General features: G+C 48.3%; 6 protein-coding genes across 6 annotated transcripts; 3 read left to right on the top strand and 3 right to left on the bottom strand.

Moving 5' to 3' along the window:
* The first annotated feature begins 3,081 nt into the window (after positions 1–3,081).
* On the top strand, positions 3,082–5,922 carry F4807DRAFT_382283 (uncharacterized protein). Its single transcript, XM_047995798.1, has 2 exons — positions 3,082–3,607; positions 3,693–5,922. The coding sequence occupies exon 2, from the start codon at positions 3,770–3,772 to the stop codon at positions 5,840–5,842; it is 2,073 nt and encodes a 690-aa protein (XP_047856457.1). The 5' UTR covers positions 3,082–3,607; positions 3,693–3,769; the 3' UTR covers positions 5,843–5,922.
* Positions 5,923–6,361, top strand: F4807DRAFT_382141 (uncharacterized protein). Its single transcript, XM_047995796.1, has one exon. The coding sequence runs from the start codon at positions 6,003–6,005 to the stop codon at positions 6,291–6,293; it is 291 nt and encodes a 96-aa protein (XP_047856456.1). The 5' UTR covers positions 5,923–6,002; the 3' UTR covers positions 6,294–6,361.
* A 1,370-nt stretch (positions 6,362–7,731) lies between these two features.
* F4807DRAFT_416949 (uncharacterized protein) lies at positions 7,732–11,850 on the top strand. Its single transcript, XM_047997182.1, has 11 exons — positions 7,732–8,526; positions 8,587–8,670; positions 8,728–9,250; positions 9,309–9,437; positions 9,546–9,558; positions 9,610–10,004; positions 10,062–10,129; positions 10,175–10,334; positions 10,392–10,449; positions 10,512–10,711; positions 10,781–11,850. Exons 1-11 carry the CDS (start codon positions 8,390–8,392, stop codon positions 11,372–11,374), a joined length of 2,361 nt encoding a protein of 786 aa, XP_047856455.1. The 5' UTR covers positions 7,732–8,389; the 3' UTR covers positions 11,375–11,850.
* A 1,668-nt stretch (positions 11,851–13,518) lies between these two features.
* Positions 13,519–16,601, bottom strand: F4807DRAFT_458139 (ARM repeat-containing protein; the record flags this gene model as incomplete). The annotated part of the gene is made up of 7 exons (XM_048001157.1): positions 13,519–13,708; positions 13,763–13,871; positions 13,923–14,166; positions 14,282–15,451; positions 15,508–16,314; positions 16,390–16,448; positions 16,550–16,601. The coding sequence occupies 7 exons, from the start codon at positions 16,599–16,601 to the stop codon at positions 13,519–13,521; spliced, it is 2,631 nt and encodes an 876-aa protein (XP_047856454.1).
* Positions 16,602–18,159: 1,558 nt separating this feature from the next.
* F4807DRAFT_416944 (2-isopropylmalate synthase) lies at positions 18,160–20,941 on the bottom strand. Its single transcript, XM_047997181.1, has 4 exons — positions 20,631–20,941; positions 20,373–20,517; positions 18,738–20,315; positions 18,160–18,677 (listed from the first exon to the last, which is right to left on the bottom strand). Exons 1-4 carry the CDS (start codon positions 20,636–20,638, stop codon positions 18,492–18,494), a joined length of 1,917 nt encoding a protein of 638 aa, XP_047856453.1. The 5' UTR covers positions 20,639–20,941; the 3' UTR covers positions 18,160–18,491.
* A 790-nt stretch (positions 20,942–21,731) lies between these two features.
* On the bottom strand, positions 21,732–24,237 carry F4807DRAFT_382074 (ferric reductase like transmembrane component-domain-containing protein). The gene has a single exon (XM_047995795.1). It carries the CDS (start codon positions 23,683–23,685, stop codon positions 21,799–21,801), a length of 1,887 nt encoding a protein of 628 aa, XP_047856452.1. The 5' UTR covers positions 23,686–24,237; the 3' UTR covers positions 21,732–21,798.
* Positions 24,238–24,843: the final 606 nt, after the last annotated feature.

Raw genomic sequence — 24,843 nt, 5'->3', positions numbered from 1 at the left:
TCTAGTAGATGCAGGAACAGATGAGCGAACCTAGAACCCACGTGAAAGCCCGAAAACAAGGCTGGCTAAGAACGAATAGTCAGATGACGTTGTCAGTTGAGGTGATGTGTTGCATTAATGTGGTTGGCCGATGATGGGGCGATGGGGCCAGCGACACACGGTTCCTACCAGCGTACCGATCGCGGCCCACGATGACTGTAAGATTTTAGGTATCCGAACCCGCAAAGAAGAGCACACGGTACTGGCATCTATAGGTACTTATATGGTATTGAAAACGAGTACGGATTGGCAATGTTTGGAAAACTATCTACAGAGTGTTACGGAGAAGAACTTCTCATTGTTGAGCATAAGATATGTACGTAAGTACTAGTAGTTGCCAAGATCGCGTCTAGAAATAAATAATGGCTCTTGAAACGCTTCGGACACGAGCACATGGGCGCGGGATGCAACCTGCTTAATGCCGCGTGCTTTTCCTGCAGAATTGTTAGAGCAGTCGGTTTTGTCCAGTCAAGCAAGGTTGACTTGTTAATTGCCAACACCAGATGAGCACTACTGTTGCTGACGTAGCATTCGATGTACCGTTTGCACACTGAGACCTGCAGGCTACCGGGCTGCGATTCACATCGTGGTGCCTGAATTATAAAAATTAATTGCGTGCAGCGGACTACTACCCGGCGTCTCGTCTGACTGCACGGCTGATTGGACGGGCGAGGAGCCGAGCGGCGAATGGGGGCTAAATACTGTGATGGAAGGCCTCGAGCCTTGTCCCTTAAGTGAATCAAGGGTGCATTGCAGCTTCAAGTAAAAATAACCTGCCTGTTGAGAACTAAGAGAATCGTTTCTATTGCAGACGGGGTAGCGATGAAGCTTCTCGTGGAAACGCAGATTTGCACTTCAAGCGAAAAGCACAGACGGGTTTTGGAGATCAGGCGGGATAAAAAATGCATCATGGCCGGGCTAGAATCATGCGTTCAGTTCGGTCGAGCCTCGATCTAAAAGGGCTCGAAGCTCGTTTGGTTGACTTGGAGGATGATAGCTATTGGGGAACACCCCGGCCCCGGGAAGCCGTGAGATTCCAAGTTGTATCGCAAACTTTTGACAAGTACCGATACTTCGCATTCTGCCTCCTGAAGATCGGCTGTGATAGCTTACTATTAGTGCACACGCACGTAAAAGAGAGATAAGGCGTCGTATGAGAGGAAGAGGTATCTGTTGCCCCTCACTTGCAGTCGTATTTGTGAATCCATGTTTGATTGACGACCTAGGTAAGTAAGAAGCAAAGTAAGAAGAAGCGAAGGGCGTGACGTGGAAACACGAAGTGAGGAATATCGGACGAGAGTCAATCTGTAAGCGCTCTGCAATGCGCAGAGGGGAGACAGGGATGGGATACGACGGGCAATCCCAGAGATCTCACAAATTCCGAGGCCAGCTGCATCCGTCGAAAGGCTCTAAGCCAACCGTGGACAACGTGCAGAACGTGGACGAGGGGGGCCGATTAGCTCTCTTGGATGGATCTGGAAAGGATCCGCCCAGGTGGGAGAGAGAGATTATCAGGCTTTTTCCTCTTCCCTTTTGGTCAGGGGCATTCCAAAAAAGAGAGGGGCTCTGGGGGCTTTTTCTTTTAGCCCCGGCCAATGCTGAGTCAGTGAAACTCCGTGCATCTGTTGGAAAGATTTCCAAAAAAGATCGCCAAAATATTCAGGAGTATGACATACTGTAAATAAGTTGACGATTCCTAGTAAATTTATTAGCAATAGTAGCAATGGAGCAGTGGGTATAATCCATCTTAACTGTGTGGTCCAACCGTATGTTATGCAATAGCCGCATTGGGCATTTGGTAGTGGATAAATACGATGAATTTCAACTTCGGTCGAAAACGAAACGATCGTTAGGATGACGATGACGACGATGGGATGAAACAAGTGGACGCAGACAAGGCAAGGGTTTGGCCCAGCACTATCTGGTCTACACTAATTCAAGCGACGTGATGCTTGGGGGAAAAGAAGAGAATTGGGAATAGCAACAGTCGATTTTGTCATAGTGTTGTACGAAGTATTCAAGTATCAATCAATATGTGCCCATGCAACTGCCAAGATTTATCAGCTACCTTATTGTTTGCGGAAGGACAATGACGACATAGATTGAATTGATTGAACCCAATTTACATAACGCTGCATTGTCCACGGCGTATCCATCATGGCTAACGGTGTAAGGGTGTACAATAATAATCTTTGCAAGTATCCATAGCACCCAAAGATATTGACATGTACCTAGAAACTTAATATCTTTTAAGCAATTAGCTCAGTAGATTGTTCTGTTTGTTGAATGCCCAGGTTAAGCTTAACGCCTTCCGATTTCTCTCAGGAGTTCAATTTACAGCTTCCTTCATTCAACAACTCCCCCTCAAAGTCTTACTAAAGACTAATTACAAGGTGGTGGCGGCCGCATTTCTAGCCTACCATTTACCACTTTACTAACTAATTCTACCCGCACTCGTTAATTCCACCCATCCCGTCCATTTTTCTTCTTCCACCTACCGAGCCTTTGTCTCACACCAACAACATCTACGTATTGGATCCTTTCGAGCATCAACAGCAATCCACAATTCGCAATTCACAGTTTGCATCTAGTCTGGTCCTAGTTGCTTGTGTAGTTACTATACTACTTTCTTTCCTTCTTGCCGTCGCATTCACAGCAGTTCATTCGGCCAATCCGATCAATGATTAACGATCAACCGGCCAGTCTTTCTAGCTTCTACAGTTTCTAGTGTTCTAGTGCCAGAATTAATCGGAGATACTCGGTCCTTTCCACCGATTCCACTGTTCAGCTGCCTACCTAACAGAAAAGAAAGACCAAAACACGATCACGGGCTACCAATCCTAGAGTCTAGAGAACGTTGAAAGGTACCATCCATCTCTTACTCGTACATGTACTGGTATACCCCTGGTCAATACAGCCGCCACTCAGGCCTGGTTTAGGCTGGTGTCCATCATCCCTGTCTCCCTTTTGCATGGATAAGGTCGGTTTGGTGGTTTTCGCGAGCGCCTAGGCCCGTCATTGATTTGGTATTGCCAACTCCGCAGCTTCTATCTCTGTCGGCTTTGTATCTTTCAACGCTCTTACGCTAAATCTCCAATTTCCTTCATTGTCTCTCGACTGTCTTGCCGAGTCCACCGAAGAAGGATTCGGCTTCTCCATATACCAACCAACTCACGAACCACCTTACGCATAGTTGAATGACCGCTCGATTATTGTCGTCACGTCTTTTTTATGGTATTTGAGAAATTGTCATGCTGATTAAACGTCTCAGTCCCGTTCTTGTCCTCGTGCCTACGCAAATACTCACAATACCTACCTACATACCTCTCTCTACTGCCGATAGTCAGCTGGTCTCAGGTTCTACTACATAGGTCTCACCACAAACCCGACGATAGCACGACACCGGTTCGATGAGCGGTACACCCACCTGCAGACGCCAATCTTAGCTTGAAATCATTTAATTTTTTTACTTTATTTTTTGTAATATCTATCCCATTCCACAGGACACACAAGAACGGGTTGCGGCGTCTTCAGGACCTCTTGGTCCACCAGCCGTCAAGCTGGAGTCGTGAGTGCGCCGATTCCTTGTGACACAATTCAACACCCCGGTCCCTTTGAGTTGCGTGAAGTTGGTAGTTCATGATAATATCTAGCCTTAGACTTATAGTCCGGCCATTCACCTCGCCATTTATCTTACTGGATAGCCCTTCCGCTAGCCTACCATACTGACATGACTTGGTTTAGCTTCATCCACGTCGCCGCTTGGTCGCAGCACCGGAGCCCAAGCCCCGGTCCTCAGCGTACCTTTGGCCACCTTCGATCTCTCTCAACCATGTCCCCGTCTGTGATTTCCCGGTCTAAGTCGCCGGTGAAATCTCAGTCTTCGTCGGACATAGCCACCGAAATGATGATCCCACCTACAAGTCCCAACTCTCGCAGTCTTCATCCCAGAAGAATGCCGTCGCAAAGCTCTTTAATGGTGGAGGATCAGGATCATAGTACCATCCCCGATCCCAGGATACGCATTACGAGTCCCGCCCCTGATGAGAACGTCCATCCCGATTTGGACCAGGAAGTCGCCACGCTTAGTACAAAGCTTATCAATGCCATCAACCACCAGACCAGTTTAGACGATACCCTTTCGGCAACGAGACAAGAGCTAGAGAATTCCCTAGAACGAATTCAAGAGCTCGAAGATTTGGTAGCGCAGCAGCGGGAAACGTTATCTGGCGATGTTTGGGTTAAGCGCAAAAGCGTTGAGGCTGAGAAGACCAAACTTCTCGCGCGCATTGCCGAGGAAAAGAGGTTGCGCGGCGAAGTAGAAAAGGACAAGAAGAAGATTGAACAAGAGTTGGAGACGCTGACGGTTTCTCTGTTTGAGGAAGCGAATAGGATGGTTATTACAGCCAAAGAGGATGCCAAAAAGGAACAGGAGGCGCTTCATCGAAAGAACGAACAATTGAAGGCGCAATTAACGGATGCTGAAAGTATCATGAAATCACAGCAAGAACAGTTGGCGCAACTGAAACTTGTCATGGAGCAATTGACGGTCGAGCGCGATAATCATAGTGGCACCGCGCCTTCATCGCCTGGATTTAGCAAGTTCGACTCGAGAGACGACGATACCCAAATTTCTGAGGATGCTTTGAATCTTGCAGCCGCAGAGTCAATACCTCCCACATACCCGACCAACCTTAATCACCTAATTCACCCGATCTTAAGAACAGATCTCCCTGCTTTTGACGACTTCGTGTCGCTTATCCAGACCTCCAAGAGGGCATCGAATAGCCGCGCTTCCTCGGGGTCGTATAGTGGACTCAACCCTCTTCTCGGCTTTGGTGGTTCTGGGCATGCCTCAGCCCCGTCCAACTCGTCAACGGTGTCACTGTCTACTATCAGCACACCGAGCGCAAATGTCTCTCCGCAAACCCCAAATACGCCTGCGTCAGCCCTTAGTGCCGGATCTGCCGCTTCTACTCCACTGCCGTCATTGAAAGATTCGAAATTTTACAAGAGGGTTTGCGTCGAAGATATTGAGCCTACCCTGCGCCTTGACATGGCACCGGGTCTTTCCTGGCTTGCCCGTCGGTCTGTGCTTCATGCTATGATCGATGGAACCCTTGTTGTCGAGCCAGTACCGACTACTAGTCCCTTCAAGGCCATCAGCAAGCCCCAGTTCTATCCTTGCTCGCTTTGTGGTGAGGCGCGTAAGGACACGCCTCATCTACGTAATCACCGGTTTAAAACGAGCGAGTCAGACTCTGCCCAACGGTATCCTCTTTGCAAATATTGCTTGGATCGCGTGAGATCGACTTGTGACTTTCTCGGGTTTTTACGGCTAGTCAAGGATGGGCTCTGGCGCGCCGATGATGCCGACTCCGAGCGAGCTGCCTGGGAAGAGTGTGTCCGGCTACGCGATCAAATGTTCTGGAGCCGCATTGGAGGTGGAGTGGTTCCGGTGATCAACCACGGGCATTCCCGTAGCGTTAGTGAAGAACCTACGCGGGATAACCAAGAAGCACACGGGACTTCAGCCGACGGAATTAAGGTAGAGGAGCCCATTGTGACTGTTCTCCCTTCTATCGAGTCCGCTGAACCCGAGCCGATACAAAAGGAGGAGGAACCGACCCAGGATGATAAGAAATCAGAGCAGACGATCATTCACACTGACATTTCTAGTACTGCCGATACTGAAGACTCAATTCAACCATCAGAGTCTACTAGTGCAGAAGCAGAAAAACACAAAGTCGACAGGCTCTCGTTGACGATTCCCGGTACTTTCAGCAAGGATGCGTCCGAGTAATTCTCCAAACAACAATTATACCCCCATCTAATATTTCTTCCTATTCGTTTCAGACGCACAAAAGTTCATTCTTTAGACGTTACATTATTTTTTCGCGCGTACATAGTTCGCAGCGCTGGACTTTAGACACTTGTGTATAATACCTAGTCACTAGAATCAGATGCGAGTGGCGACCCGGGGTGGATGGGTCGTGGTAATGGCATTGGTGCATTTAGCAGGCCGGTGTTTTCTGGAGTTCGTCGATTTGCCTACCTCGGATGAGGGCAGACGAAGTCCCGGGGCCGAGAGGGCTCGTCTCGGGGACTTTGGATCGGGTTGGGACCGAGGTTACAAGGCTGTAAGGTTGATAGTATATGGAACGCGTTTCGAGCTCGAGAGGGGGCTCACGACGCCAGGGCATAGCAAGTCTACGAGGACGGAGCTACGAAGGCCTGAAGCTCAAATCACATAATAGGAGGTTAGCAATATGAACAATGCGCCGACACGCGATTGCGCGACACATTTTTCAACGTCTACTTCCGCCTCTGGTGATATTTTCTTGCTATTTCAGTGTCATTTGTGCTACTTAGTATCCGAAATCATTTAGCAATTTGTAATTGCACCTACGGAAACTAGGAGTATTGCATACGAGCATTGCATACAACCAACTTGGAAGACTCCGACGTCGATATAAGTTCACCTGCGTATAACAATACTGACTCCCGCCTGGTTGGTCTCGGCATCACCGCCGCTACAGGTCATTTTGATCAGCACACTCGCCACTGCCCGGTCCTCCGGTATTTCAGTCGTGGCCTGACTTTCAGTATCTGGCTCGAACCTAGACGTCGTTTCTTACTCACTCGCCACACCTTGGCATCTAACTTTACCAATCAGCGAGTTACCCGGCGGGGACACGGCTTGCCGGAGGGGAGCGGGTGGTGGCTGTTATCCCGGATGGTGAGCTACAATGTAAATACGAACGAATTCGGCCGTCTGATGTTTAAGACACCGATCTCGGTTTGCATCGGACAGCTAGTCAGATGGACCCGCGATGCCGGAAAGACATATGGCCAGCACGGGGACCATCTAGGACTTATGGGCTCATTATCCCTTGCCTGCAGAGGCAACCTGGTTGAGAAGGTCCTGGCTGGGTTGGGTGACTGGATCGATCGAATCTGAAGCAAGGTCGCCGTCCTCACCGGTCTCGTCGTGGAGTAACAGCGTAGCAGCAGACACCCTCGAGGCACGGACGTCACAGGTGAAAGAACAAGGGGGTCTGGTGTCTGGTTTTTGATAGAGTAGCATCCGATTAGCGTCCGTCGGGGGGTTTTTCAATGTTGTTGGTTTCGGCATCACCAGCCACAGGATCCGACATTGGCTCGAACGTCTTTAGCTCGTTGGGGGCCTTTACACGCGGGATAGCACCAAACCCAAACCCAACAGACCGGTTTCCCAAGAATCTGGAATCGGGGGGCTCGGATACGTAAGCAAGCTAAAGTAGGTATAAGGTGCATGAGACTATCTGATGTGTCTCCAAAGTTTAGGCACCCTGATATCTGCAGTTACGGTTACGGTTACGGTTCTTGGATCCTTTCCCCAGGATTTAAGTCGGTAAAGGAGCTACAGATGAGTGGAAGCGAGGGCGGGCCGAAATCCTTGGGCCCCTGCAACCCACGCCGATTACCTGCTATGGAACGCAACTTACGGTATGGATGTAATTGAGACCTGCACCTTCTGCCGTACATTGATACCTGCATGTCAAGGTTTTGTCAAACAATTCAATTGCACATGCCAAGTGCGATCCAGATAGGAAGGCCTATCGATAAGTATAGAACTCGTGTTACAACGTTGTACTACCTACATCGATATGTACAGCAGGAACATTGCAACCATTCATCTTCTTCCGTAAACTTTTTGTCTCTCTTGTTTTTTGCCGCATATAATTGATTGACGACGCTGTGACGCTGGCACCATCCCGCCCATGCCCATCCTCGCCTATGTATCTCTAAACAGCTTGGGCTAAGCTGAGCTAGGCTAGGGCGGACCGGTGAGGTGGTATCCATCAGTGATGCCTGCGAGTTAACCCTCACCCAGCTCACGCTTCAACCACCCTCCAGGGCCCTTTTTACGCTTTTACTGCGTACGGCCAGGAGATCGACCAGGTTGATAGGTTATCCCCGTGAGGCTGTATGGTCTAGCCATTCTCGACATTTCCTATCTATCATTTTTCTATGACTTCAATTCGCTCTCCAACATTACCTGACTTTTTTAATGCTGTTTTCCACATATATTTTCAGATATAAGCGACATCGACACCAACTTCAAATGTTGCCACGGCGCTTTTATGACACGCAGTTCTCAATAGACTCCATTAATAAATACCCCAAACCCTGGGCTTGGTACGAGAACTAGGACTAGGAACAGGCTAGCTTCCGATAACTCGATCTCTTTTATGGGGAGGACAGAGGCTAGCTAGAGGATAGCTAGTTACACGACGGACCTAAATTCCTAAATTTGGGACTGCTGTGCGACTCAAGAGCCCATCTGCCCGAGGCCCTAAGATCCATAATGACTATAGCGTCAGATCCCAAGGACCCCAATACCAATACTACAAAGCCCGCTCATTCCAGGTCTCCACCACCGACCGCTAATCCAGATCCTAACGCACCGCCTACCAAACGACGTGCCCCCATAGCCTGCCGAAGGTACAACGTCCTCAAACCCGAAGACTAAGTGATCGCCACTGATCTCTAAATTCTATGTAGATGTCGGCGAATGCGAAGCAAATGTATTCATGACAAGGCGCCTCCTTGCAAGTCTTGTTTAGAGGCGAACGTGCCGGACGAATGGTAAAATAACCATCAACCCGAGTTATGCTAATGTCCCACGAACTTACACTATTCCAGTGTCTTTCCGTCCCGTGGCGAACTGGATCAGGACCGCTCGTTTCGACATCCACGCCAGAGATCCGATAGGAAAAGCAAAAGTGACGTTAAAGTCAAGAAAGAGTCGCCTGCTTCTCCAGGCCATATACGCAATGCTCTTTCTGACTGCAAGCTTGCCGAGTTTGAGAATGACTGGGATCTGCTTCCAGCTGTTGACATTGTCGTCGACGGTATCAATAATTTTACCCAGAACTTCTTCCAGTTAGGATTCATACCAAAAACGAAGTTCCCCGCACTTGTTAAAGAAAATCCTTCGTCTGTCAGCGTATTTCTCTTGTTAAGTATCCTCGCAATCTCAGCTAGATTCAACAAGTCTTTGATAGAAGCCTACGGTGATGGACTCAAGGCGGCGACCGAGTTCATGCATAGGGCTCAGGGCCTTGCTGTCCACGAACTCTATCAGCAACCTACTCTGGAGAGATGCCAAGCCTTTTACTTGCTGAGCATTGCTGAGCAGGGGAGTGGTAAATCAAACACGAGCTACGTAAGAGAATACCCCAAGTAAAATGTTGATGAACATAACTTTCTCACCCTGTATAAAGATCAGCGCAGGTATCGCTTTCAGAATGGCGGCTTTGATGCGGCTCCATCGTGAGGAGGCCTATAGTCCTATCACGCCGCAGTCACCTATAGAACATCGGATATTGGCAGAGTCTGCTAGGCGCACATTTGTAAGTTGATAGCTCCGTAATTTGGTATACCCAATTGAGCCGGTCCTCTTTTTTCTTGATATATCTCGACTCTGGTCAAAGGCTAATCACTACGTCTCGATCTTACAGTGGATGTTACATAGTATGTAAAACTGAAAAGGATAAGTTTCATTTCCTCTAATGGATTGCCCAGGCCAAGACAACCTTCACTCAGGCCCATATAAGCCATTGTCTCTCGCACCTGGAGATATCACCGCTCTCCTTCCGAGCGAGGAAGATGAATTCGAGAATGGCAAGATCCCTAAACAGCGGGCAGCTCTCGAGGGGACACCGCCGGCTATCCAGAACCCGAGTCTCACGATCCTTAGGCCTAGGTCTTTATTTGCATCTTTGATGCAGATACATAATCTATGGGGGATTATCGCTCGACGAGTTCTTCTCAACAAGAGATGCGGGCGGCCTCATGATAGTGGTAACGAATTTGCCAAGTTGAATAGGAAACTCCTAGAGTTCGAGCAAAACCTTCCCAGCGATCACACTTTTGGTAAAGTCCTGTTGCGCGGCTACAGGGATTACGGGGTGGACTTGGTAAAGGCAGACTCTTCCTGACTTCATCTGGAGCGTGTTATTAACATCGAGTCTTAGGCTTACCTTGGTCTTACAGGCTCTATCCGGCTCTGCCATATAGTCCTACGCAAAGAATACATGGAAGAGTATGTACTCCTTATCGAGTGTGGAATTTTGCTGAGACATTCTAGTATGATTCGCCATGCCCAGGGGAATCCTTCGAACCCCGAAGTGAAATTCTATAACAGCATGGCAGCAGAGTTGTTCTTCAACGTCAGAAAGTTATACTCTCAAATTGATGCTCATTACGAAAGTGGTATCGAAATTGGAAGAGTCGGTTCTCAGATGGCAGTAAGTGAATCTTACAGTCCCTTCAAGTAGGCTACCTAAGTTACTAATTGAATTTAGGGATTTATCATCTACGGTTGCGGGCTATTAGCCTCATATTTGTGCAAATTCCCTCAACGTAAGAACTACCTCTTGGTATGCACAGAACCTTACTGGGGGCCTTACTAATACCCCGACCAGTGGACGCCCATCATGCGGGACAAAACTTGGAGACCATACAAGCAGAAGGTCGCGCTATGTATATCCGCATCGTAACTATCCTCAGAGAGTGCCAAAAAGTATGGCCTCTTGCTGAGACCTGGTGCAATGGTCTAGAAAAATGGTACGAGGACTCGAATCCTAAACGGATATCGTTCCAGGCTGGCACCATGACAGACGGAGTATGTGACCCTATGAATACCAGAAAGAGGTGACAGCTGATGTCTAACTGAAATTAATCTCGTCTATAGAAAGAACCACAACCTCACGTCCTCAACGTCTTACATCCCCCAACGACCACGACATGCCTCCAGCAATCCGAATCCATCAACTTCGGCCCATTACGTTCAACGCCCCCGAGAGCACAAACAGAGGATCGAAGTCAGCCTAAAGCCGGAAAAGGCACGGAGCCGCACCGCCTCGCGCCGCTGCAACAGACACATCCCGGGCTAGTCCAACCCGTGTGTCTGCCCCCGCTTTCCCAAACGCCGTACGGAGCGCATCACCAACAGCCAGCGGCACCGCAATCCCAACACCATTCTCAACCTCCTCATGCTCCTCATCCTCCGCAACTTCAGAATTTCGTACAACCGCCATACGCGAATGCGAGTGCGAACCTCAGCCTCAACATGCTTGCCGAGGCTTCAAACCAGTCTCCGGGAACGGTCCCGTACAACCAACCACACCCGGCGGCTTACTACCCCGAGTACCCACCGCTGAACGATGGGTTCGATAATAACCTACAGATAATGGTTAATGGTGTCGAGGGACAGTGGTCCGGGACCGATGTTACGGGTGTGGCGTACGATGCCTTTGATATACCTAGCTATCTTCCTCAGAGTTAAGAAGGACCCTAAGCACGCTATCGCTGTTCAAATACGAGACATCCCGGGTTTACAACCAGAATACAGGCGCTTCCGGGGTGTACAAATATACGTCCTTATATCTACCTATACATATACATATATTTCCTTTGCACTCCAGAAAGCAAGCGATCTATACTTATTTTTATTTTTATTTTGTTTTATTTTTATGACTACTTGTTACATATCGGCCAAGATTATGGGACGGATGGTGCTATGGGTGGGATGGATGGAAGATGGGACGAGATTGATTTGGATATATGGATGGGTACAAACATTTAACTATATCGGCATATAGGAGTACACGCTGTTTAGGAGGAAATATCATGGTTGTTAGGTAGGATTTAGAATATAGGGGACTTTGACTTTGAGGCTATACAGAAAGTGCGTGATTAATTGTTCGTAAAGACTAAGGAATTATCGAATCTTTGCCCTTGTATCGATATCATCGTGTACTTGGGATGTAGCGGTGGTTCGTAAGTTGTTGACCATCGTGGGATTACATAGCTAGCAAGGTGAGTATTGGGAGGATTGAGATTTTGGTCAGAGCCTAATCAGACGTGTGGATATCTACCTAGGAGTGTGTCTATGTAGGTTCATGTCTATATGGATGTCTCATACTACTTTGCCAAAGAACTTTTGATGGAGAATCTGTGTGTATGAGTAGATTTGATGTACATGCTGATAGTAATATCTACATACATACTATCTACCTCCGTCGAAGCTACTCTGCATATTGTACTATGTAGGTAGGAAAAGCCATGGATCGCTCATATCCATGATTCCAAGGACTACTTAAGGTTGCTATTAGGGATAGGTACCACTACTCCACGTTAACGATCTTTCTCATTCCCATGCTTTTGTTTCCTCCCCCTTTCCCCTAAGCTTTCTTGATGCAAGTGACAACAAGTCCTATCCCTGGACCTTGGTGAATACCTTATATGATGCGAGACAGCTAGTCTAACTGGGCCAAACGCCATAGCAAGGGACACCTGAGAAGTAATCTGGCTAGTTATATGAAACGAAGCTGTTTACATCAGCACAATACTCACCTGGACGACACAAATAGGGGACGTTCGAAACACTCTTAGGAAACACTCTTAGATTCCAATCCTCACCGTACCACCATAGCACGAGATCTCTGGAACACCATCCACACAAAACCTATTCACGTACACATCTACTAAGTCACAACTCACGCACACTCATATGTATCACCATGAATCACATTCACGTAGGGTAGAAAGGGCCTTTATTTGTTAAATATCAGCGCAGCACTACCGACTTTATTCATTTAATCACAAACTCTCCGCCCGGGGAAAAAAAACGAGGCAAGGCAGTGAAATCTGAAATCCGAATTCGTAAAGAACCCAGCATCAGACCACTAACTCTCACCAAGTACCCGACGACGTTGATAATTTGTGATTTTCTCGTTATTTTGGGGGTGTTTGTCGAGTTCCGGATCAGTTCTTGTTGAAGACAAAAAAAGTCACCGAAATCTCGACGCCACATAGAAACCTGGGACGAACAGGTCAATGTGGAAACTTCCAATTGGGGGGGTTGGGATATTTTGTGCCTGTTCACTTGAACCAGACCAAAACCCCGGCGGCATGCTTTTGGGTCTGATACCCTTCGTATCTCCTGTCGTCCTCTATTCTCTTTTCCTCCACCTTCCTTACATGACTTCGTGGCCCCAAATCCGAAGTAAGGGGCGTACATGACGTGATCTTCTCTCTAAAGGGGACTAGAAATATCTCCGTTATGGCTTTGCAGTCCAAACCGAAGGAAAACTCAGCATGTCGTGGTGTATGGGGGCAATGATGTGATGTGATATGACTGGGGGAATTTCCATGGGTAGTTTAGTAGGCATGATGGGGATTGGATTACTAAGGTAGGGTATCTATGTACACATGATTTGGTGCTGTCAAAGGGGCTGTGGTTGGGGCTGGAAAGGGGAAAATCCTGGTGCTGGGATATAAGGATGCTGGGTTCCCCTGCGAACTTTGTGCGCAAGGCTAGGCCTAGGCCGGGCTTGCTTGCTCGTCGGGAGGATCGAGTGTCGGGGCGCGGGGCAGTGCATTTCTAAGAATGGGGACGTCGATAGCCGAGATAATCGGTTGGTGAGTTCAGGTTTGCTGCATCACAGACGTGGAACCTCCGAGCTGTCTCTTAACCTGTTCGCGGGCCCATCGTGCTGTGTCAAGCGTGCGAGGCTGGAACTCCCTATTCGTCTTGGTTTCCTTAATCATAGCAGTTAACCAATCTTGACGGAAGGCTTCAGCCAGCTCGCCATGTGGAAATGCATCCGCGAGGTCACTAATTGATTTGTTAGCTCTTCTTTCAACGATAAAATGGAGGACAATTGCTTACCCGATCACTCCCATAGACGACCGCATGAGAGACTCGCTGCGATTCATGTCTTGGGAAATGATGTTCAGCAGCTGGAAGATTGATTGCACATATGGCTGTAGAACTTGGTCTTTTCCACGGTTAGCACTCATATTACGACAAAGGATATCGGGTCACTCACTCTTGCCACTAATCTTCATGGCACCAATAATGCCACCCCAAGCATCCATAATACCTTCACGTAGGGAAATGACGTAGTCATAAAGCTCATAAGAGCCGTCAGGTGCGGCAGTAACAGTCGCAGCCTGTTGCAGGACTTGTGCGACGACCGAGAGGTATGTCTCGAAGTGACCGCCAATAGCGTTGGCAATATCGCCGAAGCATTGAAGGATTGCGGGCTTGAATTGGTTCGAAAGCGTCGTGCTCTGCAAGGGATCGTTAGTGGCTTGTTCAGTGAAATATGAAAATACTTAGGTACATAGAATAATAATACGTAGGATAGAAAAGATAGGAAAAAAAATATAACGACGATAGACTAACCCTTAGATTGTTCAAGAGATAATTCATGAAGTTGTCGCAGTACGGCTGGCTGCGTTCGCCCATCGATCGTGTAATATCGCTAACGAGACCAATAGCCATGGAGCAAAGACTAGGCTCTTCTTGGTTTGCAAGAGCGTTGTAAAGGAACGGCGTGAAAGCATCCATGTACTTGACGAAATCCTCCTCCATAGCGTTCGATAATCCACTGATCGTTGCAAAGATAGACTCGGGGACGCTGGACTTGGCACCCGCAGTGCTGAGGATCTGGAGCGAGACATGCATAATCCTGTCTCCCTGAGGCGAAATCTCCTTCTCTAATCGTTGGATGATCGCCTGCAGCACGGTGTTCAAACTAGTCTGCATCTCTTCTAATGCGATCTTGTCTTCTATGCTAACCACCTGACTCTGCATGGGAATGGTCTCCTCTAGGCGCTTGATAATCACGTCTGATAGCTGAGCAATTGCCGGGAAACTGTCTGTGGCCGCATGCTGGACGAAAGCGCTAAGAACCTCGTAAGACGTAGTGCGAACGGCAGTCTCAGATCCAGGCTGAGAAGTTACGGTGAGAAGAGTTTGGACACTCTGGTTGAAATGGGGGGTAAGAGGGTTCGAGGCGGCATCGAAGTCTCCAGAGAAGCGTTCGGCCAAGTTCATCAGCGCCCAGCAGCAAGATGCTGCCATCTTCACATCGTGAACACCTGCAAACAACGATCGGATCAGAGGGTCTAGGTGCTGCTGAGGGTCAATAGCTTGAGAGCAAGCCTCTGTAATACGGCCCAAAGCATAGGCAGTTGAATCCTTCACGAAAGTGGAAGCGTCTTCCATCATGCTGATCAAAATAGGAAGGGCCTGTTTGACGATAGGCTCGAGCACCTTTTCCTCAGGACCTTCCATAATCGCACCAAAAGCAGCCACTGCAGCTTCCCGGTAATGCCAGTCCTCCGATCGGAGATGCGTCTCGACAAACTGGATGACTGGAGGGATGATGTTCGGGCCAACAGCTTGAGCATAGAGCTGGAGACACTGGTATGCGGCACGTGCTAAGTTATATTCATCGTCCGTTGCATCCTCGTCTTGCTTGGTAAGGAGCGTGAGTAGAGTAGGCACCACCTCGTTAGTAGCGACGCGGGCGAAATTGTAGAAGGGGCGCATCTGGTCGGCACTGTCGACCTGTGTCTTTTGTTAGCAAATCTTCACTCATACATAATGCACAAATTATAACGTACCTGAGCGTTGTCCTCCTCAATGTTAATCTCTTCCTCACACACGGTACTCCAGAATTCAACAGCAAGCTTAGCAACATCCTCGTCCTCGTTCTTCATGCCTAGGATCGTGAGACCGAATAGAGCCTTCTCCATATAGTAGCGCATGTTCTCGTAGTAGAGAGCCATTATGCGGTTGAGACAGCCAAATGCGCCTTGTTGTATGCGCGCATCCTCGGCCTGGGTAGCCTCACAGACAACCTGCATGATGTAGTTTCGCTCTCCCTCGTGCTTAAAGTTGTTGCCAACGAATTCGAGAGAGTCTCCGAGGGCAGAAATGGCGGAGAGGCGCACTTCCGCATTCGTCTCTTCCTTTCGCGCGCCTTGAACTACTGCTGTCAGGATTGCGTTGGAGTGACCGATTAGGGCGGTTCGCAGCTCGGCATCCTGGCTTTCGCAGATGTAGCCTATACAAGTCAACGAAGCCTGCTTCTGATGAGGCGCGCCAGCGCTGACATTCTGGACCAGGACGTTTAGAAGATCCGGCCATTGGTTCCGCGGGAGTTCAATAGCCGCGATGGAAGCGATGACCTGAGCAGCAGCCTGGCCTGCCTGCGCGTTGTCAGAGGCGAGGGTCTGGACGGCAAGTTCCTTAACCCTAGTCTTGGTCTCTTGATCCGTCTGCTGGAGCCATTTGGCTTGTAGTTCTTGTTGACGGGCGAATTCGCGGGCGGAGAATGCGTTCTTCAAAGCGAGACCAGCAGCGACTCTGATGTTGCCCTGGGCATTTTCGTCCGCCAATGATTGTACTAGAGTCGCCAAGTACAGAGGCTAAAGGAGAGGGGGGAAATAGGTTAGCTGCTGTATATCAAGTTAGATATGAGAAGGATGCTAATAACAACTTACGAAGTTAGTCTCAGCAGCTTGGGTAAGCTGTTGCTCGGCGCCAGTTCGCGTAGCCGCGTCTAAGAGGGGAACGAAGGGTTAGCATCAAGCTCGGTAGGAAATGACGTGTGGGTAGCAGCAGGCGAGGCGCTTATGGGGGATCAGTAATTCCAGCACTTACCTGGCGACAGCGAGTTGCTGAGGACAGTGTTGATATCACTGTTATCAGCCATCTTGTCTGCGCAACAGACCTTTCCTGCTTTTTTGTTCTTTCAAGTAGGATCCAGGTCGGCGGAGTCCAATGTCAACAGGAGTAGAGTATTAAGCTGTAAGGAGAAATTTGATGAATGGGGGGGTTGCTTATGATGGATGGTCAAAAAGTGGAAGGAGTTGATAATAAGTCGGAAAAATAGTTCCTAGAAAGCACGGGAATGCCTCGTTCGGATCCTATTAAGACTGGTCGGAAATAGAAAAGGACGTTTTTGTCTAATGGTGGACGTTGAAGGAAAGTTTAGGAAAAGTCGAAGAGTCGAAAAAAAAAATGTAGAAAGTAGAAGGTAGAAAGTAGAACGGTAGAAGTTGATGGTGGGTAGTTGCAGCAGTGCGTAGTGCGCCAGTAGCGACCTTTTTTTTTCTGGCTCCCTAATGGTTCCCTAATGAACCTAACGAGGTAGGCGGAGTGATTCAGCGGGTCCCTTATTTATTTTGTTGACAATCACGAGCCTGCAACCCCCAGAGTACTAGGGTAACCGTAGTGTAAACCTTAACGACCAATTTGTTAGAAAAACGGCTAACGGTAGAAAAATAAAGATAGAAAAGGAGGGGTCGATTGTCACACAGATTCTTATTTTTCAGCTTCCTTTGTTTGCGAATAGGTGAATGAAAAAGGAGTAACCGTACCTTGAGTCTAGCTGGAGTAAATGAACGTGCTATGCATGTGCATGTGTTGTAGCAGTACCGAGTAGGTAGAATGAGGTTTAGGAAAAGGTAACTAAAATACCTAGGTGAGAGGTAGTCAAGCTAGAGGTGGGTTGGGTACGCTTGACTCAGTGACAGGAACATTCTATTCATTTCTCGAGAAAGTATAGGTCAAGACTGCATTTGTCCAATATCAAATTGAAGGTTTGACAAAAAAGAGGTGCGCACGGTGCCCAAGAAACGGTGAGACACCTGACATGTACATATCGTATATCGGATCATATATGCATAGGTACATAATCTACATGCATATCTAATTAAATTCTATTAACTGCACTACCCAGACGATACCAGCAATACCAGACAGCAGCGGTGCCCCACGTAACCTAAAATCTCACGCGGCTTGTGGGTGGACATGATTCGCCCAAGCAGCAATAACCTTCAATCTAGAAGACGCTACAAGCAGACCTGCAGTTGCGGCAACTCAGTCCGTGCCTTCCTAGGTACACGATTTTACATGATTTACAGGGCACGCATGCACCTGATTCCTCTGATTCCTCCATTTAGTGTCCCATCTGGGGCATGCACTGTCCGTAATCACCCTTCTAAGCCAATCAATTCGCTAAAGACATAACCACTTCGACATGTTTGCGAAATCGGAATGCGGACTGTCAGTTCTTCCCGTCATGCTTCCCCGCATCCGTCCCGCCAAGATTTTAGCTACTTCGTTATCCCTTAGCGAATGAGCTGTGCCACTCGATCCCCTATCCCCCTATTCTCGACATGCTAATAATGGCTTTGACTCTTGAGGTGCACAAAAAAAGGGGGACGATGGTCGATCATCAGCCACAAATCCCATATATGAATGCATATCTTAATATTCACCAAGCATTACTATTGATTGATTGATTGATTTTATCAAATGTGGGAATTTTGTTCGATTCTCCATCCTCCATGCTTTTGGATGCCGATGGGATAAGCTAAAACCTATGGTTTGCCTATCTGTTGTCATAAATCAAGCGCCTCGTTTTATTGCAGAACGCACACCGACAATTGAGCCCTAGTTAAGCAAGACCTATACCGGACAGCAGTATTACCAACCCAGACTGCCCAGATAAGGTCAAGGTATTCCGAAATAATGGACTATATGTTTTTATAACACCTTATCGCCCCCGTAATGCGGTCTTGTCATATTTTATACCGATTTACATCCCATTGGCCTTAGCTTCCAAAGCCTGTATTGTCTTAGATGGGTCATCTTGAGCCTTGGTGCTCCCGTTCGCGGTGGACGGTATCTTTAACCCGCCGGCATTAAGGTCGAACCTTTCCGCAAAGCTACCTTTTGGCATATGTTTCGAGACGACAGGGCTTCCGGGTCGACTTAGGATAAACTATTTGAAGTACTTTATTAGCTAAATTTTGATTCATGTTGTCGTGCGTGGGATACTCACGTTACTAGCCGCACCCAAAAGAGCTATGAGAGAGCTCTGCACCACATCTTCATGGATACCAACACCCCAGACTTTCTGTGACGTACCGGTGGCCGTGCATTCTATGTACGTAGCTGCCTTGACTTCTCGGCCGCCTCCTATGGCGTGCTCCTTGTAGTCGGCAACATCTAGATCGATCCCCACACCCTTCAGAGCATTAGCCAGGGATGAGATTGGACCATTGCCCCGGCCTCGAAGCTGGTACTCTTGGCCGTCGATGGCAACAACACCTTCAAAGACACGTGCTAGATTTCTAGTGTCCTGTACACCATTAGCTCCCGGTGGAGCAGGGGATGATGATCGATCGAACGAGATAGAGTAGTCGAGAATCTGGAATCGAGGGTGCTCTTGGAGAAAGTATGTGCGCTCGAATAGGTCAGTAATTTCGGCTGACAGGAGTTCTCTACCAAGCTCGTCTGCCTTCTTTTGCACCACTTTGCTAAACGCAATTTGTAAGCCTCTAGGTAGATCAAGCTTGAGTTTGCGCAAGACGATCCAAGCAGCACCACCTTTTCCGCTTTGCGAATTGACCCGGATGACAGCCTCGTATGTACGACCAATGTCCGCCGGGTCGAGAGGAAGATATGGTATTTGCCAATGATCGTCGTATCCTTTGCCATCTTGATCCCGTTGCATAAATCCTTTCTTGATGGCGTCCTGGTGCGAACCACTGAAGGCACACACGACAAGGGATCCACCATACGGTGCTCTAGGATGGACTGGGATTTTGTTGCAGATCTCAACCGTGTCGACGACCCGATTAAGATCGGAGAAGTCAACATTCGGATGTATCCCTTGCGTGTAGAGATTCAAGGCCAGAGTGACTAGGTCAACATTACCAGTCCGTTCTCCGTTTCCGAAGAGACATCCCTCTACACGGTCAGCACCCGCCATCTGTGCCAACTCAGCAGCTGCGACCGCGCATCCTCTGTCATTGTGTGGGTGGAGCGAGACACATATCTTCTCTCTCTCGGTGATATTAGTGCAAAAGTACTCGATCTGATCAGCGTAGACGTTTGGCGTCGACATTTCGACCGTTGCGGGAAGGTTGAAGATGATAGGGTTCTCGACCGTCGGCCCCCACGCAGCTTTGACAGCTTCACAGACTTTAATGACAAATTCGGGACTGGAATCCGAGAAGGTCTCGGGGCTGAATTCGAAAGCCCATTCCGTACCAGCGTGTTCAGGGTCATCTTTGGTGATAGAGCGAGCATACTTGGCGCACGCCACCGCTCTCTCCAAGCTCTCCTCTTCAGTGAAACCGAATACAATGCGCCGGAAACACTCGCTTGTTGCTAGGTAGATGTGTAGGATAGCCTTCTTGGCACCCTTGAGGGAGTCAACAGTACGGCGGATGAGGTCTTCACGGCATGGCGCAAGGACTTGTAACCAGACGTCATCAGGTACGGCGCCAGGGGTCTCGACTAAGCGCCTCGTGAAGTCGAAATCGGTTTGCGACGCGGAAGGGAAGGATACTTCAATCTCCTTGTAGCCAAGGTCAACCAGCATCTTGAAGAACCTCCATTTTTCGTCGCCATTCTGCATAGAATATTATTAGACCATACCAATTAGATCGGGAAATACCTATATACGAACCATTGGGTCAACCAAGCTCTGGTTGCCATCTCGCAAGTCAGTTGCCAACCATCTTGGGGCTTTATCGACTGATTTAGACGGCCATTGGCGATTTGGCAGGTTAAGAGGCTGGAACTTCTTGTATTTCTTGGAGGGATCTTTGAGCCTGTAGCACGAATTGGGTGTTAGTTGGGTGCACTTCTGGCCATAGATTGGGCCCAATGGGGATATTTATATATATTGATTGTTTTAGATTTCCAACAGTTACGTGCAACTTACATCGGCATGGTCGATGCACAACGCCGGGTGGGCTTGAGGCTTGTGGGATTAAAGCTTGTGGTGAGGGATCGAAGGTATGACGCAGAGGCACGTAGAATACGATGAAGAAAGTGTCACGGTTGCAAATTGTTAATTGCAAAAACAATAATGGTATGTGAAGGAAGGGTCTTTGACGTTCTTTGTTCCCCAGAACTTAAAATCCTTATTTATCTTTCCTAGTCCCTGCCCATGAGTCAGAATTCATAGGGGCGCGACTGACGACCTCGGAATCTATTTCTTTAATAAAAATTTCATCCCGTGTCTAAACGAAGCGTACTTGCACGAAGGTGGGGTGTCCCTACCTCAATGCAAGGTAACCCCGCAGTCGGGTGACTTGACCCCTCGTAGGATGCATCTACATGCATCTAAAAGCATAGCAGGGCACTTTCCACTACAGGCACTACAGCCACCACAGCACAATATAGTACCCCTCTTACTGTACACGTACGTAACCCCGGACGCCACTACCAACCTATCGAGGCCTGTGTCATACCTAACCCAGCAATTGTCAGCAGCATTTTCACCACTTCCTCCACTTCCACCACTTTCACGCTTGATACACTTCCATCACTTACATATAGCACTCAGCATAAATCTGTACGAGACGGCATGATATCAGAGCCCAATAAATATCCGTCGTCTCTATGTTGTGCTTCCACACCCTAATTTACTATATGTACGTTTGTATGCAAGAGCGTTGATGCGAAACGTGAGAGAACATGGACATTCCTTAGAAGTAAAGTTGGATTTGACGGTCAATTTATTGAGACCCGTACCTAATAGCTACTGCCTTAACTGATTGCTCAGTTAGGTGACCTATGTGCATGAAATATGTCCCGCTTCATAGTGCGGCTTATGAATGTACCTTACGTCCTTCAGAATCCCCGACTCAAGAATTAGGATTCTGCGTACGCATGACCCCTTTAGATACCGACGACGTTGGCTCGGTATATGACACCATAAAAAACCAAAATGCCCGCTTTAACTCCTTTTAACTCCTGGCTGCGAAGAAAATGCATGAAATTGCCTCCGCCCCTAGAACCGTAATAATTCGACGACGACCCATTCATGGATTCCATAAGAGATATGTAGTTCGTTGGAAGGGTCCGCTGACTGATTGATGGATAGATCACCATGTGAAACTTTCTTCGATAAAGTCCACCACCGAAGTGCCATCTTGTACTTCGCGAACCGCTTGTCGAACATCGTCTGCTAGAGCGCCCGGGCCACAAACTGTGACGCACATAGCACCGACTTGTTCTTCGACCTCTTTCTGAACCAGTGTCGCAATCTTAGGACGACCTGGAAACATCTGGACCGTGCTAGAGCCCGAGTGGATTTCCCGAGCATTCTTAGGCCTGGTCACGAACAATCTTATTGAGAGGATCTCTCGTCGTCTGGGGATTCGTAGTATCTCGTCCATCCAAGGTCGCACCCACTCCAGTGCCTCCGTGTCACGCATAATCCATACGAGTGTAATTCGTCTTGTCGCAACTGTACCATCGTTGAACCCCTGAACTAATGGCTTCAGGTAAGAAATTTGATGGGTGATACCGGTAGCGCCAGCGAAGAGTAGAACGTGGCCGTACGAGTTCAATGAGTGGTGTCCAGCGTAAGGGCCTTCAATCGCAGCTCTAAGACGAATAGATGGCGCTCCTCCGCTAAGCGCTTTATTGTAAAGTGCCCGAGTAAAACCGGTCTGAGCTCCGATAACGAACGATACGGATGTTGTTCCTTCTTTTAACTGAGACTCGGTCACGGCTTTCTCACTCAGCGTTGCCCTATCAATGCTGGGGTGGTGCTCGACCCATGCGACGGAGAATGGGTGGTTTTCCCAAAACCGGATCTGTGTGAAGCGGATATAGGCATGCGATCCCGGCTTGACGTCCATGTAACGAGGGAGGTGCATCGTCACTCGAGTAGTATCGCCAGGCATGGGTTCCACCACAGCTTCTGTGAAGCCGCCCCTTTTCGACCAGTTGTAATAGCCCAGACGGAATGCTCGTGCCGTGCGCTCCAATACCCAACTCACAAAAATTGCCACCACCCACGATTTCTGAGGAAGGCCTCCAGGAAGTTCGGCAAAGTCGCAGTGAAGGTACGTCATGAGGAGTGCGAGCAATCCTAGAACAATATGGAAGTTCAGGAACGTCTCGTAGAAAGCATGTCTAAGTGGTGACATGGCAAGGATGAGGAGAACCGTCATCGCTATTGTCCCGACGAAGCCGGACGCAAGGAAGTCGTTGCGGATTAGCTTATAACCTGCTCCGCCCCAACCACTAGCGGCGACTTCAACATAGGCCCAAGCAACGGTGTGGATGATAGCCTCGATAACGACGGTGCGACCCATCCATCGGTGGATAAGATTGTAAGTGTCGAAACTTACACGTAATAGGCTGATCAAGGGGTTGTTTCGTCCTGCCATGATTAGAAGAGGGACCATGTTGACGAGCGACAACGTGCCCGAACGACCTCGGATCTCAGCTGCCAGCGAATAACCGTTTGGCTGATTCCAATCCTCGTAGAACATGTAGGCGACGTTGCTAAGTAAGTAGATGGCTAGGACGACCGAGTGGAGTCGAGACGGCAAGGTGCCAATGGAGACTGCTGAGGATATCTTTATTTCTCTGTTGTGGCGTTTCTTCCACAAGGGTGCATAGAGGAGGTTCTTCTTGAAGGCTGGCATCCAACTCCATTGCGTCTTCTTCCAGTAAGTTTGCTGAGCGGGTGAAGATGACATAGCCGAGACATGTCGGATTTGAGACCATCCGATGACGGCAAGGCGAATGGCAAGTAGGATGAGTGCCATGACCCCTAATGTCCACCATAACGAATCCCTGAACATCAAGTTACCTTCCTGATCAACTCCATTTAGCGCCGTAGAGAATGGACTAATCGTAGATGAGGGCGTAGCCACAGCATTTGTTGCTGTGGGTGTGTCTCGAGGTGCGAGACTGGCTGTGCAGTTGGACGGCGGGCAGAGTGCGTCGGCGATCCGGCGCCGTATGAACGACATGATGTTAACGTACTGGCTAGCAGTGTACGGTGTATGTGCAGAATAAAAAATGTCGAAAAAGAATACTAATCGCCTGAAACGAGGGACGGAAGGGCGGACAAGGAGAATCTATAGTCGAGGACAGACGATTCACCCTATGATCCAGAACCCTCGAAGGCAAAGAACGTTATTGATGTATGCTCCTTATCAATGCATTGTGATCGAGAACAATCAAGATACCGGGGTTTTTGGTGATCCGCTTCTTTGTTCAAGTCGAGAATCTTTGTCCTTAGTGTGGCCACAGCGTGGTGGTTGTCCACTGATTTGACGGAGTAGATGGGGATGGTAACAAAGGAGCGGTTGAGGACGAAGACCGGCAGTATGATGAACCTCGAGGAATATAATACTATTTTTGTCCCCTTTGTCGGCGTGAAGGATATCCTTGATATGGCCTTAGTTTTAACGGTTGATGAGGCCGGTAAGCCGATAAGTTGAATATTTCCAAAGGGGGAAAGTGTGGGGTATTAAGCGCGTCGTGATATATTGGCCTACCTAAAATATAGGTATCGTGATGGTTCGGTAGATGGTTAGACGCGCGACGGGATTTATCAAAATGGAATGGTCCTCCGGTAAAATAAGATAGACGGGGAGTGTACGAGAGTGAATAAGTAAATGAGTGAGCGACCAAATTTGAACGGGTGATGAGATGCGTAAATCGTAAAAGATCAAAGTTGTAATCGTATGTTTAACCGCGTCCAGAATATTTGATGGAGAAAAACGAATGTAAGGATGTTTGCGAGATGTATGAGTCGAAGTTGGGAAGTTGCGAGAGTAGAGTGACAAAAGTGGTGAGGGTATCTTGGTGTTCTTAGTGTTCAAGGTTGCGGGTACTGGCAGATTATGATGATCACTCTGTGCACTTGGACCAGCTGCCAACTTTTTGTACCCTTGAATAAACCGGTCGTCAACGACCTTTTTGAGAATAGTGGAATAGTGCTATGTTCCTACTATGTAGATTTATACTCATCAAGAGTAGAACAAAAAAATAAAATAAGATAAAAGCGCCGAGCACAACATATGTGATGGCGATCATCAAAGGCAGATCACCGAAGTTTATACACAAAGATGCATCGTGACTTACATAGGATATGTACCCCTGAGATGGCCCGATTTCCCAGT

Source organism: Annulohypoxylon truncatum (genome assembly GCF_022578515.1).
Source record: "Annulohypoxylon truncatum strain CBS 140777 unplaced genomic scaffold F4807scaffold_8, whole genome shotgun sequence".
In the NCBI taxonomy this organism is placed as follows: Eukaryota; Fungi; Ascomycota; class Sordariomycetes; order Xylariales; family Hypoxylaceae; genus Annulohypoxylon; species Annulohypoxylon truncatum.
The sequence above is the reverse complement of the archived record's forward strand: the minus strand, read 5'-3'. Positions and strand labels throughout refer to the sequence as shown.